The sequence below is a fragment of the Neovison vison genome, chromosome 7, assembly GCF_020171115.1.
Source record: "Neovison vison isolate M4711 chromosome 7, ASM_NN_V1, whole genome shotgun sequence".
In the NCBI taxonomy this organism is placed as follows: Eukaryota; Metazoa; Chordata; class Mammalia; order Carnivora; family Mustelidae; genus Neogale; species Neogale vison.
This window is the reverse complement of record NC_058097.1, coordinates 200,024,782-200,048,910: the sequence shown is the minus strand read 5'-3', so window position 1 is coordinate 200,048,910 and position 24,129 is coordinate 200,024,782. Positions and strand designations below refer to the sequence as shown.

At 53.9% G+C, this 24,129-nt stretch overlaps 2 protein-coding genes across 2 annotated transcripts; both read left to right on the top strand.

The window, feature by feature from the left end:
• The first annotated feature begins 233 nt into the window (after positions 1-233).
• On the top strand, positions 234-4,660 carry LOC122913694 (glutamine synthetase-like). The gene is given in 7 exon segments (XM_044260339.1): positions 234-257; positions 640-746; positions 1,041-1,139; positions 2,003-2,069; positions 2,185-2,313; positions 4,026-4,527; positions 4,530-4,660. Coding segments are annotated over 7 exon segments (1,059 nt in total).
• Positions 4,661-11,794: 7,134 nt separating this feature from the next.
• Positions 11,795-24,125, top strand: NAALADL1 (N-acetylated alpha-linked acidic dipeptidase like 1). The gene is made up of 18 exons (XM_044259630.1): positions 11,795-11,988; positions 12,074-12,246; positions 12,336-12,457; positions 12,785-12,907; positions 14,176-14,459; positions 14,559-14,663; positions 16,691-16,776; positions 16,892-17,011; positions 19,922-20,007; positions 20,090-20,153; positions 20,237-20,304; positions 20,522-20,613; positions 20,695-20,785; positions 22,678-22,759; positions 22,846-23,019; positions 23,096-23,183; positions 23,292-23,384; positions 23,714-24,125. Exons 1-18 carry the CDS (start codon positions 11,795-11,797, stop codon positions 23,898-23,900), a joined length of 2,232 nt encoding a protein of 743 aa, XP_044115565.1. The 3' UTR covers positions 23,901-24,125.
• The last annotated feature ends 4 nt before the right edge of the window (positions 24,126-24,129 follow it).

The following is a 24,129-nucleotide window of genomic DNA, read 5'->3' as shown; positions in this document are numbered from 1 at the left end:
TTTATTTGACAGAGAGAGACCATTATCACAAGTAAAGTAGGCAGAGAGGCAGGCAGAGAGGGAGGGGAAACAGGTTCCCTGCTGAGCAGAGAGCCTGATGCAGGGCTCGATCCCAGGACCCCGAGATTATGACCTGAGCTGAAGGCAGAACCTTAACCCACTGAACAACCCAGGGGTCCCACACTTAAATTTTTAAAAAGTGCTTGCTTTTCGTCTGAAATTCAGATCGCACCATGTCCTTGTATTTGCTAAATGTGGTAACCCCAGTTTTGAGGGGTCTGGTTTGCTGGACAGAACTGGTCGTGGAGGCTGCCCCAAGGAAACCAGACAGGGCTGGCAAGAGGGAAACCGGCAGGACTGGTGGACGCGGCTTGCCAACTGCGCTTCTGTGTCCTTCAGTCTCCCAGGGGAAGACAAAAAGCCTACTCTAACCCCGTGGTAAAGCCAGAAGTACAACCTCCGGAGAAGCCTAAGCCAGAAGACCCTCAGGTCTCCGGGGAGCCAGGCTTAGAGGTGATAGGAAGCCCTGGGGCTCCCCAAGTCAGAGAGCAGGGGCGGCAGGGAGGGGGACATCCCCGATGCTACCAGCCATCACCACCGTGATGCTGTGCCATCACCACGGCACCTTCTCTGCCAAAGCCACCCTCTTCAGAGCAAAAGTTAGACCTGCAGCCAGAACCCACCGTGACCTTCCTGTTTACCCTCCTGAGCACAGCGGAGCCCACTGAGTCCAAAAAGCCTGAAGAGTAAGGCTGCAAGCGCGCGCGCGCGCGCGCGCGCGCGCGCGCGTGTGTGTGTGTGTGTGTGTGTGTGTGTGTGTGTGTGTATGTGTGTGCGCGCGCAGGGGAAGGGAGGCGGAGGGGACTTCCCTCTGCTAACATTCCGACCCAGGCCAGGACTCAGCCTGGGGTGGGCAGAGGGAAGACCCATGTACAGGCCCTGGGCCTGGGGCTGCCTCCACCCCCTCCCCAATCTGCCCAGCCCACCCTCCCCCAACCTCTGGACTCTCTGGTCCCACCCTCTCTGTGTACTCGTCCCAGGGTCCTAGAGAACCAAGAGTGCCAGTTCCTGGACAAGGAAGACTGGGGCCCCCAGCGGACCTCAGAGGAAATCAGCCATTTGCAGAGTGATTGCAGGAGGTGAGCTGGCTGGGGACAGGTGGGGGCAGATAGGGGTGACAGAGTTTTTCCCCACTGAGGTCAGGTCCTGGGGCTTGGTGGCCCTGGGTTTGCATCTTCCCTTCACCCTCCTCCTTCCCTCCTTCCCTTGCCTTCTCACCCGTTCTGCACTGGATGACCTCCTCACTGGCCAGCGGGTCCCTTCCCCCCAGAGCATCAGTGTCCTCCTGTGTGAGCGGGACCTGCCCCTCAGCCTTGGGGGCCACAGCTCTTCACCATCAGTCGACTGTGTGCCCGCACACCTGGTCTGCAAATAGTCTCTGGTGGCCTCTAAGGGACCCACCCCTCCTTTCATTGCCCAAGAACCAGATGGGGAAGTTTGGTCTGTGAAGCAGCAGGCGTGGGGCGGTCTGGTCTCAGGGTGGGGCAGTGGGACACAGCCCCTCGGGGCTGCACGGGGGATCCCAGAGTGTGGATCTGGATGGTCGGCACTTTCGTTCATACCCAGAGCACTCAAGCAGGGCTCGTTCCAGGCTTGCCCTCTTGCTAGCCTGGAGCCTCAGAGAATTCTGTCACCGTCCCCGCTGCGGCCCGACAGGGTGGGATGGCTAGCTCGCTCCCTGGAGCGGCCGGTCCTTCCCTTGCTAAAGAAGAGAAAAAACACACGTCATCCCCGTCTGCGTCTGCTGCTGCCAGCCACTTGGGAAAAACAGTTCCGTCCCTGCCTGTGGCTTTGCCACGACAAGAAGACTGGGCTCCCGTGAAACCCTGTTCCCAGGAGGCTGCTCCAGGCCACACAGCTCACGCAGGAGATGGGAGCCGGGGCCAGAGGACGCTGCTTTGGACAAGAGCCTGTGGGCTGAACGGATATTTTTCAATTCTAGACTTTGGGAGTCACTGAGCACTATCCAAGCAGACAACCGGGCCCTGGGGGAAAAGCTGCAAAACCTGGTAAGGTGCTCTGCCCAGGCCTCCTCCTCCCTGCCTCCCAGCCCTGCTAGGGCACCTCCCGCAGTCCTGCCTGGGGTCGCTACCCACCTCTGGGTGCTGCAACCTTCTGTTCCAGCCAACCTTGTCATATGAGAGCCTAAAGAAGGAAGCAAAGGCCCTCCAGGAGGAGGTGAAGGCTGTGGCGGAGGGAGCCCAGGCTGTCCAGGAGGGTGCCCAGGCCATCCAGGGGGTGGCACTGTTCCAGGTACAGGGGCAGCCCCACTGCTGCCCGTAGGGAGGAAGGGCATGCCTTCCCCGGCCGCTCCCTCAGCTCCCCGAGCCTGTAGCAGCCCAGCTCCCGGAAGGTAGCACTGTTCGTCCTGTAGCCTGGGCCTCCCATGTCCCACAGACACCAACATCAGCCCTGGCCGGGCCCAAGGCTGGAGACTAGACACTTCCCCGGGGAGCCACGCCAGCAGCTCCTCTCCAGGTCACAGTAATAAACTTGTCTGAAGCTGAGCCGCCACTCACCGCCTGTTTGTGGGCCCTTGGAAATCAGATAGGTGGGAAGTCAACCTCTCCAAAATGAGCTTGGTCCCTGGGCCCCCTCGGACATCCCCCCCCCCACCTTACTCCTCTGGTCCTGAACACCCACCACCTCAGAGGAGGTTCCAGGTCTGATCTGTGTCAGCCTCCAGGGCAACGTCCCAGTGATAAGCACTGGGGTAGGACTGGAAGGGGGCCAGGCCCCTCTCCCCCAGGGATGGAGGCCCCTGGTCTAACTCCAAAGGGCAGGAAGAGACTAGGGAGCGGCAGTCAGAGCCTGTGCCTGCCTTGAGACTTTGGATAAATCTCTTCCCCTTGGTAAGTTAAGTCAAGGGCAGGAGCTCTTGACTCCTAGTGGGAGCTCCCTGAGGGTCCAACACCCAACACCCGCCACACTCCTGAGTCCTCACACACTTCCCCAGTGGGACCATCCCACCCTGGGCGGCAGCTGGCTGCCTGACTTCCCACTGAAGCAGAGAGAGAGAGGGAAAGAGAGAGAGAGAGAGAGAGAACTCCCGTACAACTAGACAGGAGCGCGCTTCAGTTCTGTGAGGAAGTTGATGGCGACAGTAAGATGACAGAACCAGTGTAAAGGAGGTTGCAAGAACGCAATCCAATCAAGAAATCCCTCTCTCTCCATACATATATATATATATATCAATCAGATGGAGATCTGAGAAAACAGAAGGAATCCTGAAATAAGATCGCAAAGTTAGATAAAAATTGGTCAATACCTTCCGGAAAAGTTTTTCTCAAAGCCCCGTAATTGCACGGGGGATTGAACTGCTTATCACTGGGACGTTGCCTTGTGGCTAACACCGACCAGACCTGGAACCTCTTCTGGGGTGGTGGGAGTTCAGGACCAGAGAACCAAGGCGGGGTGGATGTCAGTGGGGACCCAGGGACCAGGGAAGGTCTCATGGAGAAGTGACACTGCAGCAAAGATGCGGGGGACCTGAGGGAGGAGCCCCAAAGATGGCTGGGGGAACAGTGTTCCAGAAAGCCAGAACAGCAGACTGATGGTGAAATTGCCCTCTAGGAGCGAGGAAGAGGGAGAAGGCCGGGACCAGGCGAAGACCGTGGGATTGCTGGGCAGTGCTGAGGGCTGGCTTGAGGTTTGGGGTCATAAACTTAAAGCGAGACCAGTGAGGTCCTGTGACTCGGCAGCCCATTCAGGGTCAAGGGTACAGGTGCAGGGTGGGCAGAGAGTCAGGTTTTTTCCCAGTGGAGGTGGCCAAGACAGAGAGGAATAGGCAAGTGGAGAGGCTTTGCAAGGGGCTGGGCCGGAGGGAGGACAGGGAAAGTGGGAAGAGCTGGCACCGTAGGTCAGGGGTCCTGGAGGGACCCGAGAACTCTGCCATCAGTGGGATCGATGAGCAAAGTGGGAAAAGAAAAGGAGATGAGTTTGCTACCTTAAGTGGTTTCCATCAGCACCACAAGCCAACATGTTCAGGGAGGGCCCCAAGGCCACACTGCTGTGGCGTGGGAGCAGAAAAAGCCTGTGACAGGGATATCTTGGGGACTCACTACCAGTCCTGCTTGTACGCCAGCATCAGGATTGCTGGGACAAATGCTGGGGTCATGGCCCTCCAGTGGGAAGTCCGGACAGGACCCAGAGAAGGAATCGACGCGGGAGATCATCTCTGGGTGGCCTCTTTCATCTTGCATCATGTATGTGAAGACTCTGCAGTGATAGCAACCTTGGATCCTGGGCCCATTCCCAGGATCCGGGATGTCTATGCCAACTTCAGTGCCAAGGCCACGCGAGAAGAGAATGATCGGAAGTACATTGAGGAGTCCATCGGGAAACAGAGCAAGCGACACCAGTACGACATCAGAGCCTACAGACTCGAGGGGAGCCTGGATAACGCCCGGCACCGGACTGGATTTCGTGAAACGTCCAACATCACTGACTTTTCCGCCAGCATGGCCAGCTGGGGGCTAGCATCAGCGTTACCTGGACTGTCGGTCAGGAGAAGACCCCTGCCAACCGTGACCCCTTTCTGGTGACAAGAGCCCTCATCCACACGCGTCTTCTCAGCAAAACTGGCAACAAACCCTTCTAGAACAAAAACGAAGGGGACTAGACTTGTAGCCATCAAACCCCTCCTAGCCCTCCATCCTGCCTCCATGTTTGCCCCTTCTTGGCTCTCCTAATAGCTGTAACTCAAAGGGTGGAATATCTATTTATTTGACAGACGGAGATCACAAGTAGGCAGAGAGGCAGGCAGAGAGAGAGGAAGGGAAGCAGGCTCCCCACTGAGCAGAGAGCCCGATGCGGGGCTCGATCCCAGGACCCTGGGACCATGACCCGAGCGGAAGGCAGAGGCTTAACCCACTGAGCCACCCAGGCGCCCCTCAAAGGGTGGAATATCAAGGTCGCTTTTATCCCTCATGCCCAGGTAATATCTCTTGCTTTCTTTGGCCAGGGTCAAGTTCTTTTTATTTTTTTTTTAAAGATTTTATTTATTTATTTGACAGAGAGAAATCACAAGTAGGCAGAGAGGCAGGCAGAGAGAGAGGAAGGGAAGCAGACCCCCTGCTGAGCAGAGAGCCCGATGTGGGACTGGATCCCAGGGCCCTGAGATCATGACCTGAGCTGAAGGCAGCAGCTTAACCCACTGAGCCACCCAGGCGCCCCAGGGTCAAGTTTTTTTTTTTTTTTTTTTAATTTTATTTATTTATTTGAGAGAGAGAGACAGTGAGAGAGAGCATGATCGAGGAGAAGGTCAGAGAGCGAAGCAGACTCCCCATGGAGCTGGGAGCCCGATGTGGGACTGGATCTCGGGACTCCAGGATCACGCCCTGAGCCGAAGGCAGTCATCCAACCAACTGAGCCACCCAGGCGTCCCTCAAGTTCTTAATCTTACAGCCCCCACCCCTTTCCTCCCCTGTCACTGAAGCAGTCTAATACGTTAGCAGGGAGGGGTAGGGAGACACACCACTGTTTCCATTCAGTCAGGGGCCCCTATAACCAACTTTCTATTAAAAGGGAGATTTATCAGAATGGCTAAAATTAACAAGTCAGGAAATGACAGATGCTGGAGAGGATGCAGAGAAAGGGGAACCCTCCTCCACTGTTGGTGGGAATGCAAGCTGGAGCAACCACTCTAGAAAACAGCATGGATGGGGCACCTGGGTGGCTCAGTGGGTTAAAGCCTCTGCCTTCAGCTCAGGTCATGATCTCGGTCCTCAGATCAAGCCCCGCATCAGGCTCTCTGCTCAGCAGGGAGCCTACTTCCTCCTCTCTCTGCCTACTTCTCTGCCTACTAGTGATCTTTGTCTGTGAAATAAATAAGTAAAATATTAAAAAAGAAAACAGCATGGAGTTTCCTCAAAAAGTTGAAAATAGAGCTACCCTATGACCCAGCAATTGCACTACTGGGTATTTACCCTAAAAATACAAATGTAGTGGGGCGCCTGGGTGGCTCAGTGGGTTAAAACCTCTGCCTTCGGCTCAGGTCATGATCCCAGGGTCCTGGGATCAAGCCCCGCATTGGGCTCTCTGCTCCACAGGGAGCCTGCTTCCTCCTCTCTGCCTGCCTCTCGGCCTGCTTGTGATCTCTGCCTGTCAAATAAATAAATAAATAATCTTAATTAAAAAAAAAAAAAAAGATACAAATGTAGTGATCCGAAGGGGCACGTGCACCGGAATGTTTATAGCAGCAATGTCCACAATAGCCAAACTATGGAAAGAACCTAGTTGTCCATCAATAGATGAATGGATAAAGAAGAAGATGTATATATATATATATTATATATATATATAATGGAATACTATGCAGCCATCAAAAGAAATGAAATCTTGCCATTTGCGACGAGGTGGATGTAACTAGAGGGTATTATTCTGAGCAAAATAAGTCAATTGGAGAAAGACAATTATCATATTGATGAAGTTCTTGAACCTAGGTGAGGTTCCGAGTCAACGGCTAAGAAAGAATTCTTAAGATGTCTTTGGTGCAGAAAGGTGGTTTATTAGAGCACGGGGACAGGGATGTGAGGAGTGGCTTATATACACAGGAGTTGGGTAGGTGAGGACAAAGAGGGTGTATAGAAGGGCTATCAGGGAAAAGAAGACTGTCAGGATATTGAAGGCCTGGTACTATCAAGCCAAGGCCATTTTCCCTCTAATGAGGCGCTAACATAAAGACAATGGGGAGCCTCCCGGTGGAATGTCACATTCCTGCTATCAAGCGTCCTTGTTAGTGAGATTTAGGTTTAGAAGAAATTTAACTTTGTTTACTTTTCCTTCTACCTCAGCCTCTTTCAGTTTTGTTTATGGAGGGGAGGGTGTCCTTAGGGCTGAGGAACCGAGTTCTGTGCCTCCGGAAACTGGGCTATTGATAAGGTAATTTCTTTGTTGTAAATCTCAAGGACATTTGTAAACCGAGCGAGACTCCTGCCTTGCAGGATTGTGATCTCTGCAGGTTAACTATTTGTTTTTCCTTTAGGGCAGCCAGGGGTGCCTGAGGAATGTCACACACATTACCGAGGGGAGTGGGTGGAGAGGGGGTGCAAGGTGCCAGCTTTTGCTTTGTCCTCAGCCGGCCTCCTGCTCCCTCATCAATATGATCTCCCTGATATGAGGAAGTTGAGAGGCAACATGGGAGGTTTGGGGCATAGGAAAAAAATAAATGAAACAAGATGGGATCAGGAGGGAGACAAACCGTAAGAGACTCTTAATCTCACAAAACAAACTGAGGGTTGCCAGGGGGAAGGGGGTAGAAAGAGGGTGGTTGGGTTATGGACACTGGGGAAGGTATGTGCTATGGTGAGTGCTGTGAAGTGTATAAACCTGGCAATCCACAGACCTGTGCCCCTGGGGCTAATAATACATTATTTTAATTAAAAAATTAAAAATTAAAAAATATAAAAGGGAGACTTATGAGGGGCGCCTGGGTGGGTCAGTGGGTTAAGCATCTGCTTTCAGCTCAAATCCTGATCCCAGGGTCCTGGAATCGAGCCCCACATCGGGCTCCCTGCTCCTTCTCCCTCTCCCCTGATCCTGCTCTCTCTTTCTCTCAAATAAATAAAGCTTAAAAAAAATAAAATAAAAGTGAGACTTAGGAGAGAACCAAGCAGGAAATGCCCCTCCCCCCATCCTCCTGGTACAGCTTCCCTCACGGGAGCGAAATGGCCCTTCCCTGGAGACAAGAGCGTCATGAAGAACGGATGACCCCATTCTTAGAAGAAAAAGTCCTTCCTGCTTGGTCCTCCATTTATAACACAAAGCAGGGTAGTATTTTCACATTTAAATGTAGAAAATGATATATATGGGTGTGCAGATTTGTGTTTTTTGTTTTTTTCTCCTAAAGGAGGAAAAACATAGCGGTTGCTGGGAGTCAGATACGGGGTGAATAATAGTCCGGTTGGACATAAGGGTGACCGAGGCAGGGCTGGCACAGCTGGCGATCTGGGGCTCTCTGTTATTCCCTCGTTGTCACTGCAGGGTCCTCTGTGTTCTGCCCACCTTTGGTGGGGGGCAGGGAGGTGGATACCGGTCAGGTAACAGGTGGAAGCACGTTGTAGGAGGGGCAGTCACCGGAGTCCTGTGGCTTTGGTTTAAAAGACACACACATACATGTGGAGGTTTAGAAAGAAGAGTTAGCTGGTCGACCTGAGCGTGGTACTGACAAGGAGCTCCTGGGAATGTTTTCTAGCGCTTCGCTAACGCGGGTCTTCTGATACATTAACATTTTTCAAGAAGCAAAAGAGAGAAGCTTAGCTTTTAATCCTATCTGTAGTGCTTCTGAGCCTTTGTCTTTGCAGAAGCTCTTGTAGGCTACAACTGTCCCCTTCCCATCTCTGCTCTATGAGGAAATGGGACAGCCCCGCTGTCAGAACCCATGTCATTTTGTGTCTTCGTATCTATTCTCTGGGTGTGAGATATGCCTTTTTCTCTGTTAAGATTCCTAAGAATTACTTTTTTTTTTACAATAAAAAACAAACCCCACCTTTGTCCCTACACTTTCCCGGCTGTGTCTGGCTGTTTTTAATGTTGGTTGCACCAGGCCGCCCGTGGTTTTTGCCTGCCACGATGACTTTTCACTGTCACGTGCAGTAAGTTCAGAACTGGACAGCTCCTCGTGGTAAACAAATTGTTTACCCCCTAGAGAAGCTCCTATAAATCAACCAAACATTACTAAGATCAATTCTTTGTGTTTCTTTTAAATTCCTATGTGCCTTTTCATTCTTTTCTTTCCTACCAAAAAAAAGGGAAAATTTTTAAAAGACAAAGGAAGCTCAAGTTTACTTGTTCAAGGAATTTTGAGGAATCTGTCTTGAGTTCTGCTGCCCAAGAGCTCTTCGCTGCACTTCGGGTGTTTGGAATCTCAGGATGAAGGCATTCCCCGGAGCTACAGGATTGTAGTAGGGTTCAAACCCCAGCCCTCCTCTCCCTGCGCTCCAGACCTTGGCTTTGACTTATAATGCTAGAACACTGTCTCAAAAAAGGTAATGTTCAGGGAGGGGTCACACCTCCCACCCAGCCAAGATGGGGAAAGGAAAACTGACCAGGCTCATGTCCGTGCCTACAGCTGTGCGAACACCAGCTGACTCCAACAGCCAGAGCTGGAGATCTCAGATCTCACACACAGCTGTCACACGCTCTTGTCCACATATCCTGTCTGGACCATCCCATGTTTAAGAGGCAAAATTCTTCCAGGAGCGGGTGGGTGTAGAACACGCGGCAGCTGCTTCCTGGCGTCCTTACCGTGTCTGTACTTCAGCTTATCAATGGATCTTGATGTCTCTCCCACTGCCTGCCTCCCTCCTGTGTCCTCAGGAATGCATCTGCTCCCTACCCAGATGGGCTTCTGATAAGATCCAAGGTCATATCTGGAGCGCTGATAATCACCCAGCCAGAAACTGTGGCTTCCTGGTGTGCCTCCCTGAAGTCACTGATCACGCTAGGCCCCCTCCATAGTCCTCCCTCACTGACATGCTAATCCTCCCGACCAGCAGCATGCAGGGAGATGGACATGGAGAGTGAGGGGCAGGTGGTGCCCACGAAACAGGGTTGTGAGCAGGAAGGAGGCTGATCTGAGACTGGGCAGTGAAATATCTCACACACACACATTTTCCATGGTCTGGCTCCCCCAGCTCTTCGGGCATCTTTGGGACCATCAATGGCTGCCAAAGGCCCAAGGCAGGATAGATGATGGCGGGTAGGAGGAGTCACAGCCCAGGGAGCTCCTCAACCCTGCCCAGCTCTCTCAGGCCCAGAGGAGGCTCAGCATTTGTATGAGGAAGTACTCTCCCTCTCTCCCTGTGCACATGCTGGGCCATTTGCCTTGGCCCTTTTACCCCTTGCCTCCTCAACATGCTGAATGCCTTCTCAACCTTGGAAGATCCCCTCAAATGTTCCCTCTTAGACAGAAGTCGTCATCCTCCCCAGGGGAAGCACACTGGTCCTCCCTTTATAGGAGCGCTTACCACATGGTTGAGCCCAAAGCCTGCCTGTCTCCCTACTAGACTTGAATTCCTGGGTCTCCCAGGACCTGGATCTGGGTACTTTCTCCTCCTCAGGGGCTGGCATGGGTCTTGCACAGAGCCAAATGAATGAATGAAGTTTGCAGGAATGAAGGAGTGAATAAACAAATGGATAGATGAATGGGTGGGTAGGTGGATGGTTGGGGGGGCAGGTAGCCGGCTGGCTGGCTGGCTGGAGCGGTGGACTGACAGATGGCTCAATGGATGGATGAAAGAGTGGGTTGGGGGGTGGGTGGGTAAGTAGGATGGATGGATGGATGAAGAGACGAATGGATTCCAGATCAGGTCAGGGGATGGAGGTCACCTAGCCAAGGAACAATGGGCTTCCTTGGCTCTGACCTCTAGAATGGCCTCCCTCTCTTAGAATTCGATGTCCTCCCATAAGCTGGGACCCCTCAGGATACACAAAAAGAATTCTTTTTTTTTTTTAAAGATTTTATTTATTTATTAGACAGAGATCACAAGTAGGCAAAGAGGCAGGCAGAGAGAGAGGAGGAAGCAGGCTCCCTGCAGAGCAGAGAGCCCGATGCAGGGCTCGATCCCAGAACCCCGGGATCATGACCTGAGCCGAAGGCAGAGGTATAACCCACTGAGCCACCCAGGCGCCCCACATAAAGAGAATTCTTGTAAATCCCTCTTCACATTTTAGGGATCCAGATGAGGCAGGAGTGGCTAAAGTTTATTGAGCTCCCACTAGGTGCCAGACACTGGCTAGATGTTTCCATGGATGCAGTCTTCTTAAATGGAAATAGCATTAGTTTTGTGAAATAAGCCTATTAACCCTATTTCACAGCTAAGAAAACAGGTTTAGAAAAGCTAAGTGAATTGCCCAACATCACACAGCCCATGTCTAGCAAAGATGGCAATTTGAACTCAAAACCTCTTCCAGCAGCCAGGGCTGGAAATGCTGGAAATCAAATGACACTGAGGAGGGGCCCCTGGATGGCTCAGTTGGTTAAGGGTCTGCCTTCAGCTCAGGTCATGATCCTGGGGTCCTGTGATGGAGCCATGCAAGGGACTCCCTGCTTAGTAGGGAGTCTGCTTCTCCATCTCCCCCTCTTCCTGCTCACTCTCACTCTCTCAAATAAATAGTCTTTAAAAATATATATTAGGGGGCACCTGGGTGGCTCATTGGATTAAAGCCTCTGCCTTTGGCTCAGGTCATGATCCCAGGGTCCTGGGATGGAGCCCCACATCGGGCTCTCTGCTCAGCAGGGAGCCTTCTTCCCCCTCTCTCTCTGCCTGTCTCTCTGCCTACTTGTGATCTCTCTCTCTCTGTGTCAAATAAATACATAAATAAAATCTTAAAAAAAAAAATATATATATATATATATATATATATATATATATATTAGAAATGACACTGAGGAGATAGGTCGGGATGGCAGGGAGTTGGCCAGTCTTGCTCTAACCAGGGCTCTGAGTTCCCATTCGGGCTTGGCCCTCTGTTTTACTGGGAGATCTTGCTGACCCCTTGTCCCTGTCTGGGCCTCAGTGAGCCTGTGTGGACTTGACAACCTGGGGGACCCTTCCAGGTGACTGATGCCGGAACTGAGATGGCTGTGAACCACTCCTGGCCCTCCCTGCAGGATGCTCCCGGACTCTCCCTAGGGCTGGAGGCCAAAGGGCAGGGCCACCCACCAGGTAATGGTTAACTAGACCTGCACCCATCTATAAGGAGTGACCCCAGCTTGCCAAGACACCGCAGGATGCAGTGGGTGAAGGTGCTTGGGGGGGTGGTGGGGGCTGCTGCCCTCTTGGGGCTGGGGATCATCCTCGGCCACTTTGCCATCCCTAAAGGGGCCAGTGTCCCAGCGCCCAGCGTCTCCCAGGACCTGGACCTGGAGATCCTTGAGACCGTCATGCAGCAGCTGGATGCCAGCAGGATCCGAGAGAACCTCAGGTGAGAGGGCGGGCTCCCCTCCCCGCCTGTTTGCCAGAGCCACCCCCTCCCCCTGCGTCTGCCCATGCCTCTGCCCACCCTACAGAGAACTCTCCAGAGAGCCTCACTTGGCCTCCAGCCCCCGGGATGAGGCCCTGGTGCAGCTGCTGCTACAGCGATGGCAGGACCCGGAGTCGGGCCTTGACGCAGCTGAGGCGCCCGCCTATGAAGTGCTGCTGTCCTTCCCCAGCCAGGAGCAGCCCAACCGTGTGGCCGTTGGTGAGCTGCTGCTCAGGCCGGGGGACACCTGTGCGGGCGGGGTGGGGGGAGCTGCCAGGCCCAGTCCTGAGGCCCCCTCCCGTCCACAGTGAGTCCCACCGGGAGCGTCGTGTTCTCCTGTCGCCGGAGCGAGCAGAACCTGACTGGGGAGCAGGCGGGGCCCGACGTGGTGCCCCCATATGCCGCCTACGCTCCCCCAGGAACCCCACAGGTGGGTCTGGGACATCCCCTCCCCGCCCAGCGCCAGGCCCCCACCTTCCCTCTGGCTCCACCCCAGCTTCTCCCTTCCTGACCCGGGCCCTCCCCCCATTCTCCACTGCTGCTCCTTTATCCATCACCGAGTCATTCTGCAAACCCTAGAGGTCCTTACTCAAGACCAGACCAGGGGTGACTCTGCTCCTGGGAAGCTTACAAGCTCTGGCTGAGGCAGGAAAATCGAATCCAACGTAGTCACCCTGCCACGCAGCAGCCGCGCTCTCCTGTCCTCACCCCCTCTTTCCTGGGCTGGGCTCTGAGAATCACCATCTCTTGCTACCAGGGCCTCCTCGTCTATGCCAACCGAGGAACGGAAGAAGACTTTATGAATCTACAGACTCAGGGCATCAAACTGGAAGGCACCATTGCGCTGACCCGCTATGGGGGTGCAGGACGAGGGGCCAAGGTGAGCAGCCAGCGCCGGGGCACTGGGGGCTGGGAACAGGGCAGGGAACTGGGTGGGCCGGGAGCCAGTTCCTGCAGGGATGGAGTGGTGTTGGGTGGTGCACCAAGCCCTCGGTGGGGACAGAAGCAGCGGGCTCCATTTCTACTGTTGGCGCTCGTGATGTGCTGTGTGACCCTGGAGGCCTCCTCTTACCCCTCTGAGCCTTGGGAAATCAGTGGATCAGGCAAGGTATTCACCTTTGTTACTCTGGAGTCCACGTTCTCCTGCCAAGGAGTTCTGAATATTCAGCTTAAATCCCTCTGGTTGCCTGCCTCCCAGCCCGCATCTTTTCAACTAAAAATTTTGACTAATTATGTCATGTCTGTGGTTTTTAAAAATTTAGTTTTTTTTTTTTTAATTAAAAAAGATATAGAATGAGGGAAAAGACTAGGTACGGATTAGTGTTTGGTGACTTCAGAATTTCAGGTTGGCAAGATGAGGAACTCAGTGGGTGGTGGCAGTGTAGTAATGTAGTCTGTCTGTCCTTCATCCCGCTGAACTTTGTGCTATAAAGTGGAGAGGGCAGTAAATTTTATGTTATCTGTAGTTGAAAGAGGTGCCCATAATAAAAGCTGCAAAAAAAAAAAAAAAAAAGAGGGAAGAGGCATGGTCTAATTATACAGATCACAGAATTTCCCTTTAAAAAAAAAAAGTCGAGTGGAAAAGTTCTCCTGTAATGCCATCCTCCAAAGGGAACCTCTCACCCACGTTCTAGAAACGTATGAATTTGCCTGTTCTAGAAACCTCACATAAGAGGAATCACGCACTATCTGTCTTTTTGTGTCTGGCTTCTCACCGATCGTCATGTTTTCAAGGCACATGGATGCGGAGCCCGAGCATCATTGCTTCCAAAGGCTGAATGATATTCTCTTGCACGCGGGGGGCCACTGGCTCGTCCACTCCTCGCCGTGGGCACTTGGGCCGATCTCCGCTGTTGGCTCCTATGAACAGGGCCAATGCGCCCACGGCCGCACCATACCCTGCTCCCCTAGGCAGCTGCCTGGTGGCCGCGGCTCAACACTCCATTTCTGTGCCCTCCACACTGATCAGCATCGGCCCACCTGTGCCCCGTGGTCCGTTGCTGCCTCCAGCCGCACCGCAGTCAGGACTGGTGCCAACATCCTCTTGCCTGTGGGAAGACAGATCTTCCATAGCAAGGAAGGAAGTGGGAAAGGGACCTGGGCCCGCCTCCCCCTTGCCCTAAACACAGTCTCATTCACCTCCCGCAGGCTGTGAACGCTGCCAAGTACGGGGTCGCTGGGGTGCTGGTATACACGGACCCCGCAGACATCAACGACGGGCAGAGCTCCGCCAACGAGACCTTCCCAAACTCCTGGCGCCTGCCTCCGTCTGGGGTGGAGCGAGGCTCCTATTATGAGTATTTTGGGGATCCCCTGACTCCCTACCTTCCAGCCAATCCCTCTTCCTTTCGCCTGGATCCTGATGCTGCTCCTGGATTTCCTCCGATTCCCGCTCAACCCATTGGCTTCGATGATGCCAAAAGCCTTCTCTGGTAAGCTCTCCCCCCCGCCACCCCCCTGGGAGGGGGGACCCCTACCCACCCTCCAGTGGCCCCAACCTTCAATGCCCACACCATTCACCTCCTCCCCAGTAACCTCCAGGGACCCGTGGCCCCGGCTGCCTGGCAGGGAGCACTGGGTTGTGACTACAGGTTGGGGCCCGGCTTCCGGTCTGATGGTGACTTCCCAGCAGACAGGTGAGCTGGGGCCCCTCCTCTTCACGGCTCCTCTCCTCTGCCTCCTCTCCCCTGGTTATGCTTCCCTGTCCACCTCAAGGCCTAGCCTTTCCGTTTCTTCTCTCTCCCAACTGTCCCCTGACTCCAGAACACCTACCTGTCCTGTCTCGGGGAAAGCCAGTGAAACAGCTGTGCGGCCCACAAGGCCCCGTGGAGTTTCACGCCCACTTCACCTCTGACCTCCACACTTCGGCCACCCCCTCTCTTGAACTACCAAGACTTCCGCACTCGCTGTTCCCTCTGCCTGGAACACCCTTCCCCATACTCCTGCCATTCCTGGCCAGCACTAACCTTCCCACCTGCCACCAGGTAACCTCTCAGGGGTGGACCCCTTAGTGTCCTCCCCATTTCCCTTCAGCCAATTCTCCTCTGCAGTCGCTCAGTTCCTCAGGCTTCGTCTTGCTGGGGGAGGGGGGATGGGACATCCCACAAAGGCAGGGCTGTGTCTGTCTCAGTTACTGCCCAGTGCCTGCTAAATATCCAATAAGTACTTAACTGATGAGTCCATGGAAAGAACTGGAATCAGAAGAGTGGGGCTTGCTTCCTCTTTTTTTTTTTCCTGGTGAATAGAGGACTTTTAAAAAAATATATTTTATTTATTTATTTGACACAGAGAGAAATCACAAGTAGACAGGCAGGCAGAGAGAGAAGGGGAAGCAGTCTCCCTGCTGAGCAGAGAGCCCAATGCAGGGCTCGATCCCATGACCCTGAGACCATGACCTGAGCCAAAGGCAGAGGCTTAACCCAATGAGCCACCCAGGTGCCCTAGAGGACATTTAATATTAAGTGCTGATCAAACAGAACACAAGTGGAGAGTTCATAGGGGAGGGGTAGCTTGTGCAGGGGTGTGCAGGGTTCTTGGAAAGTAGTCCCTGGAGTCTCCTGAGCAAAGGGGCCTGGCCTTTGGGTATGATGTGCATCCAACGCACCCAGTCCTTGGCCTAAGTTGGGGTCCCCCACAGGGTGTCTGTGGAGTCTCACCTTTTTTCCAGCTCCTTTGCTGGAATCCACACTCCCGGCGTGACAGGGGACTTGGTCCTTGCGAGGGGTCGGAGGGCGTCCAGGAAGCAGGCCAGGGTTTGGACTAGGGCTCAGGGCCCACTGCCCGAGGAGATGAGAACCCCTGGGGCTCTGCACCTTCTTTCTCTCTGCCCCCATTCCTTCCTCCAGGCTGGCCAAGAGCAGAATGGGGGTGAGCAGGGCCCCCAGCCTCTACTGAGTCCCAGGGTCCTCAGAGGGTAGGGTGGAGGAAAGGTGGAGACAGGGTCTGGGCCACCAGCTGACAGCACCAGTTTAAAACTAACTTAAGGGGGGCACCTGGGTGGCTCAGTGGGTTAAGCTGCTGCCTTCTGCTCAAGTCATGATCTCAGGGTCCTGGGATCGAGTCCCGCATCAGGCTCTCTGCTCAGCAGGGAGCCTGCTTCCTCCTCTCTGCCTGCCTCTGCCTACTTGTAATCTCTCTCTGTCAAATAAATAAATAAATAATCTTTAAAAAAAAAACTAACTTAAGGGATGCCTGGGTCTTTGCTCAGTGGGGAGCCTGCTTCTCCCTCTGCCTGGGCTCAGCACTCTCCTTCTCTGACCAATAAATAAAATCTTAAAAACAAAAACAAAAATAAAAACAAAAACAAAACAACACCTGTAACTTAAGTGTAGGGAGGGCTTCCAGCCTGGGGTCAGGGTGGGAGCAAGGAGGAGGAGCTGGAGTGGGAGTGGGAAGCGGCTGAGGAAAAAGCGAACAAAAAGTTTTGGGTTTTGCTTCCGGCATAAGAACGATTTTGTTTTTGGATCTTGGTCTTTGGATTTACTGGGGGTGGTGGGAGGGGGCAGGGAAGGATGCTGCGGAGGTCCTTGCTGCCTCTCTAGTTACCTGTGGGCCAGAGACTTGGGGTGTCCCTTTCTCGTTCTGGGTCTCAGTTCCCCCTGCATTGGGTTGGGAGCGGGAGTGGGCAGGGCCAAGCCTCTGGTCGCCCCCTGGGCTCCCCAAGCCAGGTGAACGTGAGTGTCCACAACCGCCGGGAGCTGCGGAACTCCTCCAACGTCCTGGGGATCATCCGCGGCGCTGTGGAGCCAGGTGAGTCCCTCGGGCTGGGCCCCGCCCCGGGCATCTCTAGCCACGCCCCCCGCGCCCGACTGGCTGGCCCCGCCCACACTCCCCGGGGAATCTGAGTGTCCACTCCTCTCGCCAGACCGCTACGTGCTTTACGGAAACCACCGCGACAGCTGGGTACATGGGGCCGTGGACCCCAGCAGTGGCACTGCCGTCCTCCTGGAGCTCTCCCGAGTCCTGGGGACCCTGCTGAAGAAGGGTGAGGCAGCCCCGGTCCCTGGTCTAGGGGCCGTCCCAGCAGGCGGTCACCTCCAGCCCGCGCCTCCCCACGCTCGCGGGAGTCCTGTCCCACCTCCTCTGTCTCCCGCTCCAGTGCTCACTTGTGCCAAGTTCGAAGGCCCCGGGGGCCGACCTGCATGGACGCCAGCCCTGGCCTAGCTCAAGTCGCCTGGTGGGATCTGGGGAACTCGTGCAGTGGTGAGGCCTGGGGCCGCCAGGAGCAAGGCGGTCCCCAGCCTCTGCCTTCAGGGAGCTTCAGCACAGTTGAGGCAGGGATAACAGACAGTCGCTAACAAATATGTCCCATGTGCCTGCTGTATGCCAAGCCAGTTCCAGGCACAGCAGACCTCCACAGTGAACACCCCAATTGCTGCATGCAAAGACGTCGCCATAAGGAGGACTATCTAAGGGGCTTTCTGGGCACAAGCCTGAGCTCAGGAACGCCTCCCTGTGGAAGTGGTAGTTTGGGGTGGGGTGGGGATCCAGGTGGAGGGCATAGCATGTGAAAAGGAGGGCCTGGACCAGGGGCCACCCAGCTGGGGAGTTTGGAGTTCAGTCCAAGGTTGGGGGGAAGATGGCATGGGATTTTTTTTTTTTAAGTTTTTAAAAAAATATTTATTTATTTATTTATTTATTTGAGAGAGAGAGAGAGAACGCACAAGTGGGCGGGTATGGGGGGATATGGGAAGGAGCAGAGGCAGAGGGAGAGGGAGAAGCAGGCTCCACGCTGAGCAGGGAGCCCCATGCGGGACTCAATCCCAGGATCCTGAGATCATGACCTGAGCTGAAGGCAGACGCCCAAATGACCTAGCCACCCACATGCCCTTAACCATGTCTAAGTGTACAGATCAGTGGCATTAAGTATATTCCGTGTTATACACCCATCACCACTATCCATCTCTAGAACTTTTCATCACCATTCTAAAGTTCTAAAGTCCCCTTAGATAGTCTAAAGTTCTAACTATATAATTTGAATTGATACCAACTGAATCTCATACAAAAGCTCACTCCTATAGAGCTCTGTCCTTCCCCTTTACGGTACTGATGTCACAGATTACATCTTTATGCATGTGTCCCCCTTCACATTGATTTTGAGGTGCCTAAGAGACATTCCTGGGGGAAGGGCAAGCAGGCAGTTGAAGGTGCCGATCTCCAAGCTCAGAAAAGAGACTCCAGATATCTACTGAGGAGTTCCTGGCATCCATGACTGGTAAAACCACAGGTGTGGTTGAGATCAACTGATAGCGGAGAGAGGGGCTTGTGGAGAGAGACTGGGAGTGTGGCTTTACTCGCTTTGGTAGTGTAGGAATTTCTGTCTCTGTTCAAGTGATTAATTTTTTAAAAAAATATTTATTTATTTATTTATTTGACAGAGAGAGAGAGAGCACAAGCAGGCGGAGTAGTAGAGAATGGGAGGGGGAAAAGCAGCTCCCTGTTGAACAAGGAGCCAGATGCAGGGGCTCCATCCCAGGGCCCTGGGATCATGACCTGAGCCAAAGGCAGTCGCTTAACTAACTGAGTCGCCCAGCTGCCCCACAAGTATTTTATTTTGAAATAATTTCAGACTTACATGAGACTTGCCAAAACAGTACAAAGGAGCCTTGGACACCATTCACCCAGATACTCCTGATACTAAGATTTTACCATTTAGCTCTTTCTCTCTCTGTTGTTTTCTGGAGTGTTTGAAAGTTGCAGAAACGCCACACTTTTACCCACAAACATATCATGGTGTATTTCCTAAAAATAAGGACATTTTCTTTCAGGGCCACAATATAATGATCAGAATCAGCAAAAGAACAATGTTGCTACCTGTTCTTATGATGACCTTTAAAGAGCAAAAGAAATTTCTGACCCAAAGTGTCAATGCAGGGTCACACATTGTATGTGTGGTAGTGACGCGTGTCATCTGTAAGAGTTCCATAATTCTTCTATGATCCTCATGTTACTTTGTTGAGGGTCCCTTAATTTGGATTCATCTGATTAGAGTCAGGTTATACATTTTGGGCAGGAAAGAGTGTGAGAATTAGTCATGGCAAGCACATAATCCTTTTATATTTTAACGATTTGGATTTAAAACAAAAAGCTGAGAGGGGCGCCTGGGTGGCTCAGTTGGTTAAGCGTCTAACACTTGATCTCAGCTCAGGTCTAGAACTCAGGGTCGTGGGTTCAAGCCCCAAGTTGGGCTCTGCATTGGGTTCCACGCTGGGCATGGAGTCTACTTAGAAAGATAGAATTAAAACAGAAAGCTGAGAAAGGATGAAAGGACACTGAGATGGAGCTCAAGATGGGAGCACACACAGGGACATGCGGTGCTGTAGGCTGCCAGGGGCTGTGGGAGGCGGGGTGGCCAATTCCTTAAGCCCCTGGACTCGGGAGCCAGACCCTGGACTTGAACCCTGGCTTCATGCCTACCAGCTGTGTAACGCTGGGCAAGTCATTTAACTTTTGTGTGGCTCAGTTTCATCTGCAAAATGGAGACAGTAAGCCTCTGTCCCTTAAGGCCCTAAGGAGAGCCTCACTTTATTATCACCGAGTGAAGGTTGTGGGAGAGTTTGGCACGGGGTGCTGGAAGGAGACAGTGGGGGATGGAGTGTCCGGAGGTCTCTACTCCTCTCTAAGGAAGGGGGAGGCAGGGCGTTCTGGCAGAAGGGACCACCTGCGATTGGCACAGAGGGCAGTGCTGGGGCAGGGTCCCAGCACTCGAGGGAGGCTGGGAGAAGGGGGACGGAAACTCGAAGGATGGCCTGGAGAGGCTGGGGGACCTAGACCTCCTGTCACTGGCTGCCCCGCCAGGGCCGGCCCTTCCTCCTCTCCACGTCCCCAGCGTTCCCCCCAAGCCACCCCGAAGATCTGGCGACCCTGTCCTCCAGCCCTTTATCCCGCTCCCCAGGAACCTGGCGTCCCCGCAGATCTATAGTGTTCGCGAGCTGGGGCGCAGAGGAGTTTGGGCTCATTGGCTCCACAGAATTCACCGAGGTGAGTGAGCCCGGCGAGGCGGGCGGTGGCCCGGTTCCCGAGGCGGAGGCTGGCCGGGCTCACGTGGGCTCCCGACCCGCAGGAATTCTTCAGCAAGCTGCAGGAGCGCACCGTGGCCTACATCAACGTGGACATCTCGGTGTTTGGTATGGGGGCCGGCGGCTGGGCTGACTGGGACAGGGAGAACAAGGGGCGCCGGCCCAATAGTCTTTCTGCGGTCTGCCCACAGCCAATGCCACTTTGAGGGCGCAGGGGACGCCCCCGGTCCAGAGCGTCATCTTCGCTGCGGCCAAACAGGTGAAAGGGGCGTGGCGGGGAGGAGGGCGAGGGCGGGGCGGGCGGGGCTGGAGCCGGTCCTGATCGCAGGCGTCTGGCCGGGATACTGAGGCTGGGGACAGGCCTTGTAGGACCTTCAGGCCTGTGCTTAGGATGGATACTCGGGTGGGCCCGGCGGAGGGCCACCTGTTGGGCCTGGGGAGTGGCCGGCCCCAGACTAGATTCTCCTCTGGGTCAGATCCCCGCACCAAGCCCGGTTGGCCTCAGCATCTACGACAACTGGATCCGGTATTCCAACCGTAGCAGCCCAGCCTACGGTGTGGTTCCCAGGTGAGCCCAGGGCCAGGACAGGGGCCCCAAGTGGGCAGCCTGGCCCAGTACCCTCCAGCCCGACCGTCTTTCTTTTCGCAGCCTGGGCTCTCTGGGCGCTGGCAGCGACTATGCACCTTTCATTCACTTCCTGGGCATCTCCTCCATGGACATCGCCTACACCTATGACCGGGTGAGTGCGTACTCCTCTGTCCCCCAGCTCGGTATGTTGCTCCCCCAGCCCCTTCCTCTCTTAGAGCCTCTCCTCACTCACTCAGTAGCTTAAGAAACTTAGCCTCTCTGAGCATCTGTTTATGCTCGCCTATGTTATTTTATCCAGTTTAAGCTACTACTGATTTTAAGATGCAACACTGTGATATGCACCATTGGCGGAGGGGGGCGGCGCAGGGACACACTGCCAGTTAGTTGTAGGATGACATTGACTTGAAAAGCATCCTGGCTTTTCAGTTCTTCGAGGAGCATGCAACTCTTTTTTTTTTTTTTTTTTAAGATTTTATTTATTTATTTGACAGAGAGATCACAAGTAGGCAGAGAGGCAGGCAGAGAGAGAGAGAGAGGAGGAAGCAGGCTCCCTGCTGAGCAGAGAGCCGGAGGCGGAACTCGATCCCAGGATCCTGAGATCATGACCTGAGCTGAAGGCAGCGGCTTAACCCACTGAGCCACCCAGGCGCCCAGCATGCAACTCTTGATCTTGGGGTCATGAGTTCAAGCCCCACGTTGGATGTAGAGATTACTTAAAAAAATAAAATCTTAGGGCGCCTGTGTAGCTCAGTCATTAACCTTCAGGTCGTGATCCCGGGGTCCTGGGATTGAGTTCCACATCAGGCCCCTGCTCAGCGGAAAGTCTGCTCCTTCCCTCTCCCACTTCCCCTGCTTGTGTTCTCTCTCTCACTGTCTTTCTCTGTCAAATAAATAAATAAAATCTTAATATATATATATATAATAAAATCTTAAAACTAAAGAGGCATCCTGACTCAAGATCTTAAAAAATGAAAACATGTTTACCCCAGAATAGATTAAAGAATGGTATGAAACTGGGGGAGGGCACGGGAAGGCTCGAGATGAGGACCAGGCCCTGACTTGTGCCTCCTTTAAAGGCTGAATAGCCGAAGAAAAGGCTTAGGTCAATAAAGTCGAGTAGCCCTAAGAAAGGGTCTGTGCTGTGTGTTGGGCGCTCACCTACGTGACTTCCCACACATTTGCTAGTCAGATAGAAACGGTTTGGTCGGGGTCAGAAATTCTTGGCTGGTCCTTGCTGTCCTTGCACGGGCTATAGACTACACCGTTTTAAGGCTGTGCTGTGCTTACACAAACTATGTCTTGAGTGGCCTTCAAGTCAGTACATCTGGCGCTAGAGGGTCTGCTATTGGTGCTTGGGAAATAGATAATGGGAAAGCTTGAAGGATTTTCTGTGCATGTTGCAAACTCTTTAGTAATCAGCTAAAAATAAATACTCTCTTATGATTGTTTCTGTTAGCTATATAATGCTTCACAGCCTTGGATAAAATTGGCACTGTTGGACATCCTCCTTGGTGCTCCTCCTGTCCCCATCTCTGTGTCTCTTAATTTCTTTTCACCATCCTCTTACCCTCTTGACCCTGGTCGATTTGTCGCACCGGCCGCGACATGGAACAGGGATGGATTGGTAGCACTGGTGTACGGGGTCAAAGAAGGTAAGGGATAGGGAGTGCCCAGCTTTGTCTCCCTGCCTGATGCTCGAAAAGCTCCTTCTCCCCCTCATGGCCCTACCGCTCCTGGTTGGTAGAGTTGGGATTGGAATCCTCTGATTTGAGTCCTGAGCCTTCTCCTTCATATGAAATGGGAAACTGGCAGCGGACCCAGCTTGGCCACTATTAGCTGTGAAGTCAGGCAGGTAATGTAACCTCTGAGCCCTCAGTTTCCTCCTCTTTAAGTGGAATTCTAGAACCCACCTCGTGGCTGTAGCGATGATTTGAGAGAATATCCTTCTGCTGTTGGTACATGCATGTTGGTACATGTTCTCCCTGTTGGTACATGCCCCCCTCTTCTCATCCCAAGCCTGTCACCATGGCATTGTTCCCCTAGAGCAAGACTTCAGCCAGGATCTACCCCACTTACCACACAGCCTTCGACACCTTTGGTTACGTGGACAAATTTGTGGACCCTGGTGAGGAGGGGGCGGGCAAGGGGAATCCTGAGGTTGGGGGAGGAGGGACTGAAGACTGAGCCCTGGCCTGGTCACCCTCCCCGCAGGCTTCAGCAGCCACCAGGCTGTGGCCCAGACAGCAGGGAGCGTGCTTCTTAGGCTCAGCGACAGCCTCTTCCTTCCTTTGAATGTCAGTGACTATGGAGAGACCCTCCGAAGTTTTCTGCAGGCTGCACAGCAGAACCTGGGGGGCCTGTTGGAGCAGCACAGCATCAGCCTGGGTATGGAGCCCCCTTGACATGGAGGTGTGGGGAGCGCTCTGCCCTCCAGAGCTAAGATGCTTGCTGTTCCCCACAGGACGTCTGGTGACTGCAGTGGAGAAATTTGAGGCCGCAGCCGAGGCCTTGGAGCAGCACCGATCTGCGCTGCAGAAAGGCTCCCCTGAGTGAGCGAGGGCACTAAGCAGGTGTTTGGGAGGGCGGCATCGGGGGCAGGAGGCAGGCTGGCTACTGGGCTGCTGGTTCCGGGGTGACAAAGGTCCGGCCGCTTCCAGCCCCCTGCAGGTCCGAATGCTCAACGACCAGCTGATGCTCTTGGAGCGGACCTTCCTAAACCCGAGAGCCTTCCCAGAGGAACGCTACTACAGGTGATCCTGTTCCAAAGCTCTTGGGAAGTACAGTGAGGGGAGGCTGGGCAGGGGCAGCCACTGGAGGGAGGAGGAGCTAAGAGATTTCCTGGTCTTTAGAGCACAGCCCAGCCCCTTCAAACAAGTTGGGGAATTGGGCTCAAACCCATCAAGGTCACCTTGGGACTATAAGCGGTCTCTCACCACCACTGCTTTCAGGGTCCCAGATGTCAGAGGCAGTGGGGAGGCGCCTCTGTGCCTTGCTATGTACAGATGAGCCCGTTCCAGGCTGAAGCCCCTCTCTTTCCTGGTCCCTGAGTGACTGTGCTTCCCCCATTATCTCCCGCCAGCCATGTGCTCTGGGCACCCCGCACCAGCTCCGTAGCCACATTCCCCGGCCTGGCTAATGCCTGCTCCAGGGCCATGAACACCAGCCTTGGATCGGAAGCCTGGGCTGAAGTGCGGAGGCAGCTCAGCATCTTGGTGGTGGCCCTGGAGGGTGCAGCGGCCACCCTAAGGCCTGTGGCTGACCTCTGACCCCAGCTCCCCACAGCCTTCAACCTGACATTCTCCCACTCCAGTTTTCTTTGAGTGTGTTCCAGTCTTCCTTGATGCCAACTTGAGGCCCAATTAAGGGACCCTATCAAGCTTCTGAGACAACAGCTTAGGGTCCCACCAGTTGGGGACACCGGAGGGGAATGAGATGCTTTCCTCAGGGTATATACCCCTACCCTGTCTCAACTCCTCCCTGCCCTCCCCCAAATCA